Source organism: Mus musculus, chromosome 5, assembly GCF_000001635.26.
Source record: "Mus musculus strain C57BL/6J chromosome 5, GRCm38.p6 C57BL/6J".
Classification (NCBI taxonomy): domain Eukaryota; kingdom Metazoa; phylum Chordata; class Mammalia; order Rodentia; family Muridae; genus Mus; species Mus musculus.
In genome coordinates, this window is record NC_000071.6 from 38,743,115 (window position 1) to 38,758,622 (window position 15,508).

Here is a 15,508-nt window from a genome sequence, read left to right on the forward strand (position 1 = left end):
ACACATACACACATACATACATACACACATACATACACACATACACACATACATACACACATACACACATACATACACACATACACACACATACATACACACATACATATACATACACACATACACACACATACACACATACATACATACACACATACATACACACACATACATACACACATACATACACATACATACACACACATACATACACACATACATACACACACATACATACACACATACATACACACACATACATACACACATACATATACATACACACATACACACATACACACATACACACATACACACATACACATACATACACACATACATACATACACACACATACATACACACATACATATACACATACATACACACATACACACACATACACACACACACATACACACACAGACACACAGACACAGACACACACACACACACACACACACACACACACACACACACACACACGTGTGTGCATGTGGAGGCCAGAGCTTGGCAGTGAGGTCTTCTTCCTTCACTCTCTTACCCTATCTTTTGAGACAGGGTCTCTCACTGGTCTGCTAGGCTGGCTGGCCTGTGAGCCAGCGGGAATCTGCTTGTCTCTGTTTCCCCAAGTGTTGGGGTTACAGGCTTTGTATGTGGGTGCCTGGGATCTGAACTCAGATCCTCACTCTGTGCTGCAAGTGCTTTACCCCCTGAGCCTGAGGAAAGTTTGACTTGCTGGGATTTGAACCTACACCATCAGCGTGAGTGGCACTCGAAAATCAAATGCATTCATTTTACAAAGGCCTTTCAAACATGTAAGAGGAGCTAACTGAGCGTGTAAGCAAAGCTTGCTCTCTGAGCGTCCCTAAGCTCTCTTGCTTGAATTCCTTTATGTGTGTAGGACAAGTGGGGTGGCTGTCCTCCTGTTAGATAAAGCCCTCAATGTATAAAGTCACTGATGTGCCTCACATGTTGACTGGGACTCCAACCTCTGCATTTGATTTGTTCTCACCCACAGAATGGCAGCAAGGGCATTCACCCTGACGGGTTACTGGAAGAAGAGCATGAGACAGAAGTGCGAATCTGTGGCATGCAATGGGTAAGAAGAATATCCCATGTGGCCAGACTGGTGAGCAAGGCAGGGAGGAAGTGGGCTGAGGGTGTGTTGTCCACCTGCCTGAGTGTGTGAGTGAAAGGGAGAGCAGGCTGGAAGATTAGGGTGGCTTCACCAGTGAGAAGCCGGGCATCTAGACCTTTGGAACTGGACAGGACCAGGCAGCCTGACCAACCTCGGCTGCTGGTCTCATGTCTAAGCAACTCCTTTGGGAAATGGTATGCTCAAATTACATCCAAAAGAATTAGAAACATACATAAACACTTGCATGCAGAAGTTCATAGCTTCGTTATCTATAATAGTCAACAAGTGAAAGCAGGGGCCAGGGATCCCGCTTAGTGGGTGGGTGGGGTGAGTGCCTCAGTGACTTCCATTCTCTCCACAGCACCGAATAAACCAGACATGGAGGTATAGGCCTGTGATCTGGAGTAGTGAGGAGTTAAAAGCAGGAAGCTTAGTAGTTCAGGGCCAGCCTGGGCTATAGGAGACTGAGTCTGAAAGAGAGCTTCCTCAGTCTTTTTTTTTTATATATTTTTATTACATATTTTCCTCAATTACATTTCCAATGCTATCCCAAAAGTCCCCCATACCCCTCCCCCCCACTTCCCTACCCACCCATTCCCATTTTTTTGGCTCTGGCGTTCCCCTGTACTGGGGCACATACAGTTTGCGTGTCCAATGGGCCTCTCTTTCCAGTGATGGCCGACTAGGCCATCTTTTGATACATATGCAGCTAGAGTCAAGAGCTCCGGGGTACTGGTTAGTTCATAATGTTGTTCCACCTATAGGGTTGCAGATCCCTTTAGCTCCTTGGGTACTTTCTCTAGCTCCTCCATTGGGAGCCGAGCTTCCTCAGTCTTAGTGCTTCTCCCAAGTTCCTGTGGGATGGGCACAGGCAAATTAAAGAGATAGTATGGATAATGAAATAGAAACAATATCCATACTCTTAATTATCTTGTGGCCAAACTGAGATTAGCTTCAGCAGTTTCAGTGCTTGAGATTCTGGTGTGTCAAAGATGCTGGTGGGGTGGCTTAATTTAAGACGTAGTGTGTACAAAGTACCTTATATCCTTGCCCACAAATGGACTCACGTAACCTTGTACAATGATTTTTTTTTTTTAAATGAAGAAGCTGAGGCTGGAGAGAAGGCCCAGCAGCTAAGAGTGCTTGTTGCTATTTCAGAGGACACATTTGGTTCCCAGCATCCACAGCATTAGTTGGCTCACAGCTGCCTGTAACTCCAGTTCTGGGGAAGGGGGTGGTGTCTCATCTTAGACTCTCTTCTGGCTTCTGCAGGAATCTGAATGCCAGTGATTCACACACACACACGCGCACACACACACACACACACACACACACACACACACACACACACACACCCTCTCCTTCCCCTTCTCCCCCCTCTTCAAATAAATATGGAAAATACATCCTAAAAATTATAGAAGTGGCTGGGTATGGTGGTCCATGACTTTAGTCCTAGCATTCAGGAGGCAGAGGCAGGCAGATCTCTATAAGTTTGAGGCTAGCCAGTCTACAGAGCTAGTTTCAGACAGCTAGGACTACACAGAGAAACCCTGACTTGAAAAATCAAAATGAAACCAAACAAAACCAAAACAAAAAACCTCCAAACCAAACCAACCAGCCAACCAAAAATCCTAGAAGTGATCCTAAAGTTGCAGTTTTAAGTTATAGCACTCATGGCATTCAGCCCTGTGGAGTGTGTGAACTGTGTCCTGAAGTTCTCTACAGTTACATATTGATTTTACTAAATCAACAAAAATCGTGAGGGGAAGTTTGGCTTGCTAAGATTTGAACCTGCACCGTCAGCATGAGCAGTATTCAAAAATCAAATATGTTCAACCTGAAAAGGCCTTTCAAATATTTAAGTGGATTATACTGAGTGTGTAAGCAAATCTTGCTCTCTAAGATTCTGTACACTCGCTTGATTTCATTTATGTGTGTTGAACAGGTGGGGTGGCTGTCCTCCTGTTAGATAAATCTCTCAATGTATAAATTAGATAAATCTCCCAATGTATAAAGTCACTGATGTACCTCACAAATCTAATGGACTCCAGGATAGGTCAGCTTTGGGATCTTCCACATTAATAAATTGAGTTTTCAGGTGGAACCCTAGCCCTCTCTGACTCCTTCCATGTAGAGCAGGTGGGCACTCTGGTACCTGGATGGTCCTTTAGCCTCACTGGCTCGTGTTGCTTCATTGAGGGCATCTTTGTGTTACTTTAGTTGCCCATGCCCTGTCTAGCAGAGCTTGTAATTAAAACGTGACCACAAATACACAGGGAAAGTGCGAACATTTGTCTCTTTGATATAACAGGTGCTTAGTTTAACTTTAAAGGTACTGCTATCTTCTACAGATGTGGGCTTTCTTGAGCATTCTTTAGTTATTAGTGTAGTTTGAAATGGATTGGATTAGAATCCTTCTGTGTTAGATATGGCCTCTGCCATCTTTGATAAACTAAATTTCCTCCCTGAACCCCAAATTTAGACAGCAAGAAAGAGGATTGTTGAAAGTTCTACTGAAAAAAAGAAAACTCCATGAATCTGTTTCAACTAAGACAGCACTTCCTGTCTGCACACTCTGATGGTTGCACCTGGCTTCATATGGAGTTTCTATTCTGAGATTACTATAGGATGCCCAGTGGGATCTGACATGATTCAGAGATATGCTGTGTTTTTCTACCCAGTTTCTCCTAATAGCAATATCTTATAAACCTATAATAATAATACATATTATGACAATGTGTATTAATAATCTGTACATATAATAAAATCCACATAATAATGATGGTGATAATAACAATTTATGCTTTCAAATTCTTAGTTTCCATTCATAAATGTGAATTGGTATATCTCTAACCCACACTTTTTTTTCCTTTAAAGGGTAATACTTTTTGATATTTACAAAGATTTCCTTCACTTCCCGAATCATCATAGTGTACTTTAAGGTGAGCTGGATTGTTTGAACAGATGTGATTCCAGTGTGGCTGGTAGAGAAGGAAGAGCGCTAGTCAGTCACCAGGGTGTTCCATGTCCTAAATATGAGATGCTTCACTTAAATTATGCTTTGGCTTGACCCCAACCCCCCAGCCCACTTAGTTCAGTGAAACTTGAACGACACACCATGGTACAAGGAGCTCTGTATTTCTATGCCCTTGGTATATGGGGTGCAATAATACTGTCTTTCACATAGTGTATCTGAGTGACTACACACAGAAGCCTGCACAAAGGGGCTTGAGACATATGGTTGGTTATTTGATATGTGCAAGGTCCTTGGCTCAATCCTAGGAGCACACACATAAACACTTCATCCAGGGACTGGGTACAGTAGAACACAGAAAATGTGACTGCTTGGGATGATGCAGTTGGGTGTGTGGACATTTGGATGAAAATAGCAAAGGGTCCACAGCCATACTGTTATTCCCTTCTATGTTTTCTTTCAGGGTATGTCCAGGGGATGGTCTGTCTATGCTGATTAGAAAGTTCCAAATGCCCATTCAATATGCGCTTATCTTCCTTTGTAACAGAAAGGATTTTATCCAGATTCAAAGTGTGATTTGAAACAGCTTGTGTTGGAGTTGTTTATGGTCGGGATGTAAGTCTCTCTTCTGAGAAAAATAATTTTAAGTGGAAAAAAATAAGTTGAGGAAAAACATGTGTGCATATTGTCAGTTTTATAGCGTTAATTGTTGAAAATACCCAGCTAGCATTGCCCACCGTGCCAAATTCTCCATTAGTGTTTGGTTGTCCACAGAAGACCTAAAGAACATCGTCCTTCACTGAAATGCTGCCCCTCAGCATTGTTTTGTGAAGTCAAGACTTCGCTGTAAGAGAGAGTGGCAGAGCTGGTAGAGATAAATGGGGCCGAAAAGATTCCACAAGGAACCACATCTACTATCCAGGGAGAGCAAAGGCAGTGGTGGAGGCCACAGCGGCATTGTCTGCAGTTGGTGCCCTGGGAGCCAGATCTCACAGCCTCTGCTTTCAGGCACCCCTTCCTCAGTGCCTTACAGAGAAGCGGCTGACAGAAAGGCACAGCCTTCTGCGTAGTTCCTGCTTATGCTCAGAGCTCCTGGACTCTGCTTACACAGCGGTGCCTCACATGGCTGTTTATGTGTGACCTGCTTCAATGGTAAAGGTGCTCCTCATGGGAGCTCTGATGGAAGCGAATTGGAGGGCACTGCTCTTTTCCTATAGTAAAGCCCCCCTGTTCATGGCTATGTCCCCAGTCTCCTCCTGGGCTTTGCCTATGTGCATTCATCAAGATGCCCACCTGATTTTCTTTCTGAATTCTAATGATTTATGGATGTAACATTTACTGAAACTTTGTGCCATCTGCTGGCCTGGGCACCTGCTCTTCTCAGTCACTGGGAAGTCATCCTTTTTAGCTCTGCTGAGAGGACTCAGGGAGATCACATGAAATTCTCTTTGGAGCTGTTTGTGATGGAAAGATCTTGTCTAATTCTCATCATGTCTAAAAATGATGAAGTAAATATAAACCATATTCCCTGAGAGCCCAAAATACAAGGCATCCACATGGAACCCAATAAAATTACATTATCAGGACTGGGAACATAGAACTGTCTATTCAGAAAATTACTTTTTAAAAAGATGATTAAGTTTTGCTGTATGTATGAACATTTTGACTGTATGAGTTTATATGTGCCACATGAGTGTATGAGCTCCCAGAGGCCAGAAGATGTCATCAAGTCCTCTGGAACTGGTTGTGAGCCACCATGTAGTGCTGGGAAATGAATTTGGATCCTCTACAAGAACATTATATAAGCTTTTAGGCAAAAGCTCTTAACTGCTAACCCATGTCTTTAGGCCCCAGAAAACTCTTGATGAAGTAATTCAATTTGTTGAAAATGTATCAAAGTTCTGTGACTAATACTCCCGCAGCACAGAGACTGAGAGGATCTGGCTGTAGAGGGACTCCAGAAATCAAGGGCATTATCTCAGACATTGGAAACCAGAGCAAGGAGGAGGGGGAAAGGCAAAATAACAGTAAGGATATCTGAAAAAGTCATAGGATTCATACTATTAACTATCTACCTACAATATCTATAATGCACATAGATATTTGTATATAGTTTAAATGAAAATTTCCCACCTGGGCTGACAATGCTCCCTCCAAGAGACAAAGGCCATCTAATCAAAACCCAACATCAGGCATGAGAGACTCTTTTGAGTTGTTGGTCAGGGTTGTTCGAGAGGCTCCCACAATATTTTAGGCTGTTGCTATTGCCCTTGGTTGCCCCCAGAGGTGGAAGGGAAGTTCCTGTTGCTGAAGATACCATGCACTTTGTAAGAAGAAGCTGCAGAGAGCAGAAGGAGCAAGCAGGCTTCTCCTTACAAAGAACAGGCCCTTTCTTAATAACAAGGCAGGCTTAGTCTTATTAAAAGGAACAAAGCTTTTTTCTTACAAATATGGGTTTAATTCATAAAAGGGTAGAAGCTTTTTCTTTCTCTATGCAATAAAGATTGGAACTCATTTTTCATCCAGAATGAGTGAGTTCTTTCTGCACTGGTGCTTGGTCTTTTGCTTCATATGCATATGTAAGTATGGATGTGTGTGTAAGTATGTAATTGTGAGTATGTATACATGTGTGTGTGTGTAAGTATGTAATTGTGAGAATGCATGCAAGCTGGACCTGACTGGGTTGAATGGAAATATATAAGTGAGCATGTGTGAATCTATATATGAATTTATGTGAGATTATGCATATTTGCTTATGTAAAAGTTTTTCCTTCTGTGAGTGTTATTTTCTCCTCCTTATTCAGTAGAAGTTTATTGCTCCAAACTGTCTCCTAGCCCCACAAGCAAGAGGCATCTGGACATCAGGGAAAGGGTTCTAGCAATTAATCCTTAATCTCCTGCTGTTTCAGGATGAGGCGCTAAGTGCCAGAGACTGCAGACTCTGGCTTCAGAGGAACACAGAAGGCAGGTCAGCTATAATAGCATAAACTTAGTCTTAGATAAGTAAACTTTTTATTATTATAAAGCAACACTATATATCTCGTAAGACAAAGTCTTACCGCCGAATCTGTCTCACCTGGGCCCCCTCTGGACTTCTGGAAAGGTGGGCTTTGGAGCGAAGTATGCACTGCTCTCCTCTGGTGGTGCTGGGGGTAAGGGTTGGTACTTCTTGGGGAGAGTGATAGCAGGCCTGTGGGAAGAGTCACATGGATAAGGATTGAGTTGGTCTGCAGCCATGCCTTTCTCAGACAGTGAGTTCACTCTGACCTTCCCTCTCCCCTCCCTTGCTGTGGGTTTGAAGCTCAGGTGTGGAGGATGCTTTCTGCAGCCTAGACCATTTTGGGCATCTTTAAACCTTAGCATCCTCACTCTTCCAGAGTAGTGTGCTCTGATGCTTGGTTTTCTTTGTAGTGTGTGCGACCCTGTAGTGTGCCATATGCTTTTCAACATGCCATCCATTTAGACCTTAGGAAGCCCGGGGAAAGAGGATTCTGTTCTCCTGCTTATTCCACACTGGATGATCTGCATTTCAAAAACTCCCCTAGGAATCATGCAGATGTTTGCAAGTCAAGATAAGCCTTATCCATCCATGTTCTCCAGCCATCCATGTACTTATTCACAAAGTTCCTCATGCAGTTTGGTGGATGCTGATGTTTTGAAAGGAAATAAAAAAGACAGTCCTTGGCTCAAGATTCTCTCCACCCCCATGCAAGGGAAGAGTGGGGACTGAAGTGATGCTTTGTCTGTCCTGATCTCATGAGGCTGGGCAGCTAGGTGTACCTGCAAGATGCTCTGTCTGGGTTTTGGAAAAAAAAGAAGAGCATATCATGTTGGTATTTAGGGAGGAAGAGTCTGGGAAGAAAGAGCAGTCAGTGTAGAGACACTTCTACAGAAATGGGTACCTTCATGGTAATCAGAAGGTTCTAGGTTACTGTTAGGCATTTACTAACATTGTATAACACTATATGCCTGATGCATGTTTGGCCAGCTTGGTCTTGGGCTGGTGAAATGGCTCAGCAGGGAAAGGTACTTGCTGTCAAGGCTGAAGACCTGAGTTTTATCCCGAGGCTCCAACTAGTAGAAATAGAGGATCAACTCCCGTACGTTATCCTCTGGCCTCCCAAGCACACTGTGGTAGGTGCACACTACCCACCATAAATAAGCAAATGTAAAAAATGGAAGTTATTTGCGCCAAATGTGTGTACTAAGAAAGGAAGATGAATGGAGGGAGTTTTGCTGACCACGGAAGGACTGTCTGACGATGTGAATGGATGGAGGCTTGCTGGATCTTGTTCACAGAGCTTCCAAGGCCAAATGCCTGTGCTTCTCTGTTTCAGGAGCTGGTACAAATCATTTAAATTAACAGCAAAACAAAATGATTAAATTCATAAAAATCGATTTCATATGTATGAGTGCTTTGGTTGTGTGTTGTCAGTGTGTCACGTGTGTGCTGTGTCTGTGGAGGCCTCAGAGCCCCTGGGACTGAGCTACCATGTGGGTGCTGGGGATCAAACCTGGTTCCTCTGAAAGAGTAGCTAGTGCTCTTAATCTCTGAACCATTGCTCCAGTCCCACAAATGTGATTTTTAATGTCTTACCGAGGAGGTGGCAAAGGAGTCTGTGAAAGGAAACAGAACCAGGAGTTAAATTCACTATTTTTTGGGCAGGACCACTGATTAAAATTTTCCTCCTCCCCCTCCCCTCCCCTCCCCTCCCCTCCCCTCCCCTCCCCTCCCCTCCCCTCCCCTCCCCTCCCCTCCCCTCCCCTCCCCTCCCCTCCTCTGTTCTCCCCTCCCCTCCCCTCCCCTCCTCTGCCCTCCCTCCTCCTCCTCTCTTCTCCCCTCCCCTCCCCTTCCCTCCCCTCCCCTCCCCCTCCCCTCCCCTCCCTTCCCCTCCCCTCTCCTCCTCCTCCTCCTCCTCCTCCTCCTCCTCCTCCTCCTCCTCCTCCTCCTCCTCCTCCTCTTCTTCTTCTTCTTCTTCTTCTTCTTCTTCTTCTTCTTCTTCTTCTTCTTCTTCTTCTCCCTTCTTTCTTCCCCCAAATTCTCCCTTCTTTCTTCCCCCTTCTTCTTCCCCCTTCTTATCTTTCTTCCCCCTTCTTTCTCCTTTTCTTTCTTCCCCCTTCCTTCTTCCCACTTCCTTCTTCCCCTTTCCTTCTTCCCCCTTCCTTCTTCCCACTTCCCACTTCCTTCTTCCCCCTCTCCCCCCTCCCTTCTCCCTTCTCTCTTTTCTCTTCTCCCTCCTCCTCCTCTTCCTCCTCCTCTTCCTTCTTCTTCTTCTCCTCCTCCCCTCCTCCTCTTATTCTTTTGTTTAGGACCAGAGGACGGAGGACGAAGGAGCGAGGACTTATGCTTGCCAGGCAAGCACTCTACCACTGAGCTAAATCCCCAACCCCAGAATGTTTTGATTTACCAATGAAAAGGAAAAAATGATTGAAATCCCAGAACACGGTTTCCCAGTGACATTTAAGCTGCATCTTGCTGTGTCTGTATGTCTGCGCCTTTGAAGAGTAACAAGTACATTTTAATATTTTTCACTTACCTTGTTTATTTTTGTGTATTTGAATCCTAAAACATAAGACAGAGAAGACCATGAGCCCGGTGGAAAACTGGAAAATGTCATCAAATACTCTGGAAAGGACTCTGGACAGCTCAAGCGCGGTGGAGAGCTGGTCTCTGGCAGGTCTTGCCCTTCTCTCCTTTCCCTTTGTCTTGCTAAAACCCATTAGATTACATTCCTAAAGCTAGCCACCAGGGTGCTTTCCCTTCCCTGTTCACTTCCTCCTCCTGAGGCGGACTACCAAGGTCTAGCTATCAGAGCCCCCTCTGGCTCACCCAGTTAACATGCCCAATTAAAATTAAACACATCATAACAGTGTTTGCCATTTTACCTTTATAAACTGTTATTTTTCTATGTGCCACATTTGCCTCCTCTCTGTCCTCTGTCTCCCAGTGACAAATACCCCTCCTCCCTCTTGCTTGTTTCCTTCTGCTTCTTTCTTATCCTCTTTTTTTCTGTCTTTGTCTCTTATTCCCTGGCCTCTGTCCCTTTGGGCCAAATAAATGTCCTAAGTGCTGAGAACTTGGTCTTGGGGGTTGTGAGCCAATTCTTTTCCTTTCAATGCTTACATATGCTTCTATAGAAACCACTCCTATATTCAGTAAGATTGACGGCACTCTTAATGATACTTATTGGGATCTGATCAGTTGCCAGGCATGATGCTGAACCCTTTAGTGTAGGGATCTATTGCATTCCCACCCACCCTATCAGAATGAAGCATTTAAGATGCGGGGAAATTAAACATTCCACAAGCTAGAGAAACAGAAGCAGATCACTGTGAGTGGTGTGACTCTTAAGGACCCACGAACATCACCCTCTCACTATCCCTCATCCTTACTCTTGGAAACCACCTTGCACTTCCTGCTACTATGAGCTATGCAGTTTCACGTTTATCTATGTGACTGCGTGCAGCATTGCATCTGTCTGTGTCTTTGTCTCACCCAGTGTATTGTCTCCAGACCCATATATGTAGTCACAAATGGTAGGCTTCCCTCCCTTGTGGGACTGAGTAAAACTCCATTGTATAGATGTATACTGTCTTTTTACCCAGGCAGGACAGACAGATTGCTTCCATGGTTTGCTTTATGGATAATGCTGTAGGGAGATGGAGTGGACATGGCTCTTCAAGATCCTAACAATGCCTTGGATGGATACGACAGGTTGTATTCTTGGGTTGCAGGATCTGATTTTACGTTTTAGAGGAAATACTATACTGTATACTGAAACACTATGCCCAGATGACTATGCCAGCATGAGTTCTTGCCAACAGCAGGCACTGCCCTGCACCTTGTGATGTCACTTTAGATGGGGAGCTCATACTTAAAGCATCCTTCCTCATTCTAGGAAGCTTTCATAGTAAGCATGGTAGACCTTCCTGATGCCACGTGTGTCTATTCTGTGTCTCTATTAGAATTCTGGGCTTTCTCAGGCATTGTTTAGTATTCTTGCCACTCTCGTAAAATTTTAGTAGTAATTCTATGAACAACAGCAACAAACCACAGGTGTCCAGCGCGTGGCCTCGGGCTGCTTGTGGTACAGGGTAGCTTGCTATGTTGCAGTGTCATGCGACATAAATGTACGTCTGCACTCACAAGCCACGAGCCTCAGGTTGGACATGGATTTCCTGTGCAGTTCAAAACAATGAAATTTCTTTGCCGTGTGTTGCATAGAAAAACCAAAGGCCTGGGCACCCCTACACCCTGTCAGCTACAGCAAGCAGGTATGCCCGCAAGTACCCAGTGCTAGGGGCTGCTCCACACTGCTGGTTTATCCATCAACATCCCACAAGGCAAATGGTCTGGGTGACCTTAAGGGTAAGCACACTGAATCACACAGGTGAAGGAACTCATCGCATGGCTATCAGCTCTTGAGACAATTCAGCTAAAATCCTGCAAGGTTCTTTATTTTCCAGCAGGGGGGCCTTGTTTAATAAGCAGCAGCAGGCACAGAGCCTCCATGGGCTGCACCGGGTCCTCTGAGTATATATCATAGCTTTCAGTTTAGTATTTTCATGGGGGCTCCCGAGTGTGTGAACGGATGGGTCTCTGTTTCTTGTGTGTTCTCTTGAAGCTCTTTTCCTTCTGTTGGTTTGTTTTGTCCAACTTCAATGTGATCATTTTTGTTTTATCTTATATACTGCTTTGTTGTTTATTAAAACATTACTAATTTTTAAAAACTTTGAGGCACAACTTTTGGTGCACACTTAGGTTCTACTGTGCAATAGGAGGCCGGGGGGGGGGGGAATTTTGGTTACTTTTCCGATGAAGTCCACAGATGCTCTCTCCAGTGCTGGGAAGAGTTTCTTGTCACTCAGACCAGAGGACCTACAGGGTCTACCTTGAGGAATTTCCCCTCCTAGTGTGAGGAGGTGGCTGGCATGTCTGCCCTCTAGTGGCCAATGCTGTAATCGGCAGACTGGTCCTTCCATTTTCAAAGTTTGGTGCTCCCAGCTCCAGCCAGGGGTCTTGTTTCTGAGGAGTGATTGGGGAAGAAAGAGTACAGAGCATATCTGTGGAAGCTAACTGGGCCTGGGCCTGACTATTTTAGTGCCTAACCCTGAGGAATCTAATGGCATAGTGTTATGTGAGGTTGAAGCAGAGCTTCCTAGAGAGCGGGAGGCATTTGAGGTCTGTTTGAGAAGGGCGAATGTGAGAAGTGGCTTGCAGTACACTGTAAGACCTGGATATTAAATGGGCAAGGGTTCTGTAAGCTGGTGTTAAACACAACCATTGTTAAAAATAGATCATAGACTTGTGCACTCAAAACAAAGATCATGAACAGCCCACCATGGGAAATGCTATAGAATCAGTGGACTTATTGTTTGGTCATTTGCCTGGAATTAAGAAAGTTTTAGAGGAAGTGTTAACCAGGCGTTCTGCACTTGGAGTTGAGAATTGCTGGACTTGCATTGCTCATAGGAGTCACACTCTGAAGAGTGTGCCTAAGGAAATATGCACCAAGGACTGAATTTGATGCGAGTTTTCAGCTTAGCTTAGCTAAGAAATCCTTCACATCAATATACCCTGGGAGCTGTGACATATATGTCAATGCAAGAGCTTGGCAAAGTCAGTCAGAGCTGAGTGTGGTGGCTTATGCCTGTAGATCTAGAACTTGGGAAGTGGATGCCGGAGGATCTTAAGTTGGAGGCCAGCCTGGGTTCAGGGGCAGATGGACTGCATAGCAAGACCCTCAAAATACCAAAACAAACAAACAAGCACATTTGGCTCTATGAAATTGGGATAAGATAGTATTTTAACTCATACTGTTACTTTAAAGGTGTTTGTTATATATCTCTCCATCAGTAACACACAGAGTGACCTCATTTATATATGTGCTTGAATTCTCTTTTTCAGATACCAAAATGTTGAGGTTTCGCAAAGCTTGTGATTGAGTTTTGCTGTTACCATTAAGGAGTGAGCAACTTAAACAGAAATTACTTAGCCTCTCTGGGCTTCTTCTATCCTTATCTGTGATTTTTAAAAGATGAGAAAACAAGACTCATAGGAGCCAAAACCTGATCCTTTAATTGAAGACACTAAGTGAAGTGGCCATAGATGGAACTTGTGAAGCCATTCCAGTTGAAGGTGAACCTGTCACTTACTGAACAAACCTGGTGACTTAAATGTTAAAATGTAGATCAGCAAATTTAATTCCTTGGGGTTTCAGGATTAAATAAAATAATATTTAGTGTTCACCTAAGCTTTCATCCATTGTGTGCTGAGCACAGGCACAGCTCAAAAACTAGTATTACTCAAAGGTAATACTAGTTACCTCAAAGTATACACAGGCAAACACTCCCAGAAACAGAGCAACGGTGTCATGTTCTATAATTAAAGAAATGGACTTGGAAGAAAGTTAGATGAAACTTGGCCTTAATCACAAAATTTATCGTGTCTAAGACTTTTATGACACAATGTACCATTAGCATTTTGTGTCTTGTTGATTAACTATGGAGGAGTTCAGAGAAGAGACCTATAGTCCCAGTGGCTAGAAATGTCCATTTGGCAGGGCCTGCTGGAGAAGCATCTTCAAGTCCATCAAAACCTTCAGAGATTAATTGCAGCAATAAATTATCAAAGCCATCTTTTGGGAAGCAGTGGAAAGGGATCATGGTAGGGGAAACTGACAGGCTCTCACATCCTCTTTGATAACATCAGAAGGCGCTGCTTTTAGGAACAAGCATTTCATCAGCTTTCCAGTTGGGACCAGTGAGGAATGTGAGATGGAACAATTCTTCCAGCTCAAGCCTGGAGGGAGGTGCTTTCTGCTGCTTCGGGTGTGTCTGCATGCAGACGAGTAGACGGGCAGGGTAAAGTGATGGACAAATGTTAGGAAAGGGGTAGTGTGGGTTCACAAAGTGCTAGAGAACATGGACTTCTGCTCCCACAGCTGAGATGGGAGGGTCCAGTGACGGGACAGGATGCAGCTGAATTTGGAAGCACAGATGGAGATGGAGCTAGCAGTAACAAGAGCTTCTTGATTTGCCCCTTTGCTGGTCCCCACCTAACGAGACTGTAAGGCATAGGTTCCTCCCTGGGTGGTCACCAGATAGTGTGGTGATGCTGATCTAAACACTATTAACACAAGTTAAAGCATACAAGGAATCTCATAAATGTCCACCACATGTCCACAATGTGTCCAGCAAGGTGTCACACACGTGCTGTGGGAGATGATGTCATAAGCCAGGCTCTCTGTGGCCGAGGCCTCTGGCTCACTTTTAGTCAATTCATCCACAACAGCTTTACTTGCACGCTAAAATCCAAACTCGGTACACAGGAGATGGTTTTAGTCTTCAGGGGAACTCAGGAGAATGTGACAATGGGAACAGGGATCCAGGGATCCAGGGTGGTGTGGTGGTGGTGTACAGACCAGCACCCGAGGGTTAATATCATCCCAGTGATGTGGGTTTTCATTTGTTGTTTGTTCTGAAGTAGACAAATGTCCTATCAATGTGAGAAATTCAGGTTCAATTCCCAAGATACTTTTAGGTCTTCTAGTTGGAAGTAGCAAAGTCAAGGCCAACGGTGTCCAAATCCAGTATATAGTTAGTCATAATGTGGCTTCTAACCACCAAAAATTCTGTTTTCCTTTCTTGGGTTCATTGTCCCACATCTCAATTCCCCGTCCCTTATTCCTGAGACTCTTCTGGGAGATACAAGGCTTTTATCAGTGGGAATTAGTATGGTTTCCTTAGTTATTTTAACTCCTAGCAAAGAACTCAACACATCATGGACATGTGTGAAGTGGAACCCTCCTGGAACAGCATGGATCACTAGGACCTTGAATCAGATTCATTCCAAAGTGACCCCTGATCACTTCAGCATCTGAGTCCCCTAAAAGCAAGCTCATAGGATCCCCTGGAGGGCACTGTGTGGAATCTGGTTTGCTCCTCTCAAGCAGCTATGCTTGTATTTCTGATTTACTTGTTCACTCACCTAGCATAATTCTTTTTCTTGGATGGTTTATTGTATTTCTTTATAAAGTGATTCCTGAATAGAGTATGCAAGTCACTTCAAGAAAAATTGGTTTAGGGTTTAAGCTTGGTTTGCATCCCAGGAGCAGAGATGCACATTTGAGCTGCGTGTGTTCTCAGCTGCAGATCTCTCAGGAAGCTAAGCCTTGCTTAAAATTATGGCACTCCTTGGAAAAGAGGAGACGTCCTCTGGATCTGCAGTGATTGCTAGTGGTTCATCTCACACACTCTAACAACAACTTTTACCTCCAAATAAAATTTTTGCCCATTTCTAGGAATGAAAAGCAAAGCAAAGCAAAGCAAAGCAAAGCAAAGCAAAGCAAAGCAAAGCAAAGCAAAGCAAAGCAAAGCAAAGCAAAGCAAAG

At 44.1% G+C, this 15,508-nt stretch overlaps 1 protein-coding gene across 4 annotated transcripts in view; it reads right to left on the bottom strand.

Moving 5' to 3' along the window:
- Window positions 1-15,508, bottom strand: part of Clnk (cytokine-dependent hematopoietic cell linker) — a 171,271-nt gene that overhangs the window by 37,527 nt on the left and 118,236 nt on the right. For all 4 annotated transcript variants that reach the window (XM_011240734.1, XM_006503974.2, XM_011240735.1 and 1 more), the window contains 3 exons: window positions 9,653-9,678; window positions 8,713-8,732; window positions 7,192-7,305 (listed from right to left, as the gene is read on the bottom strand). In XM_011240734.1, coding sequence (XP_011239036.1) covers window positions 7,192-7,305; window positions 8,713-8,732; window positions 9,653-9,678 — 160 coding nt within the window. The remainder of the gene's footprint in view (window positions 1-7,191; window positions 7,306-8,712; window positions 8,733-9,652; window positions 9,679-15,508) is intronic.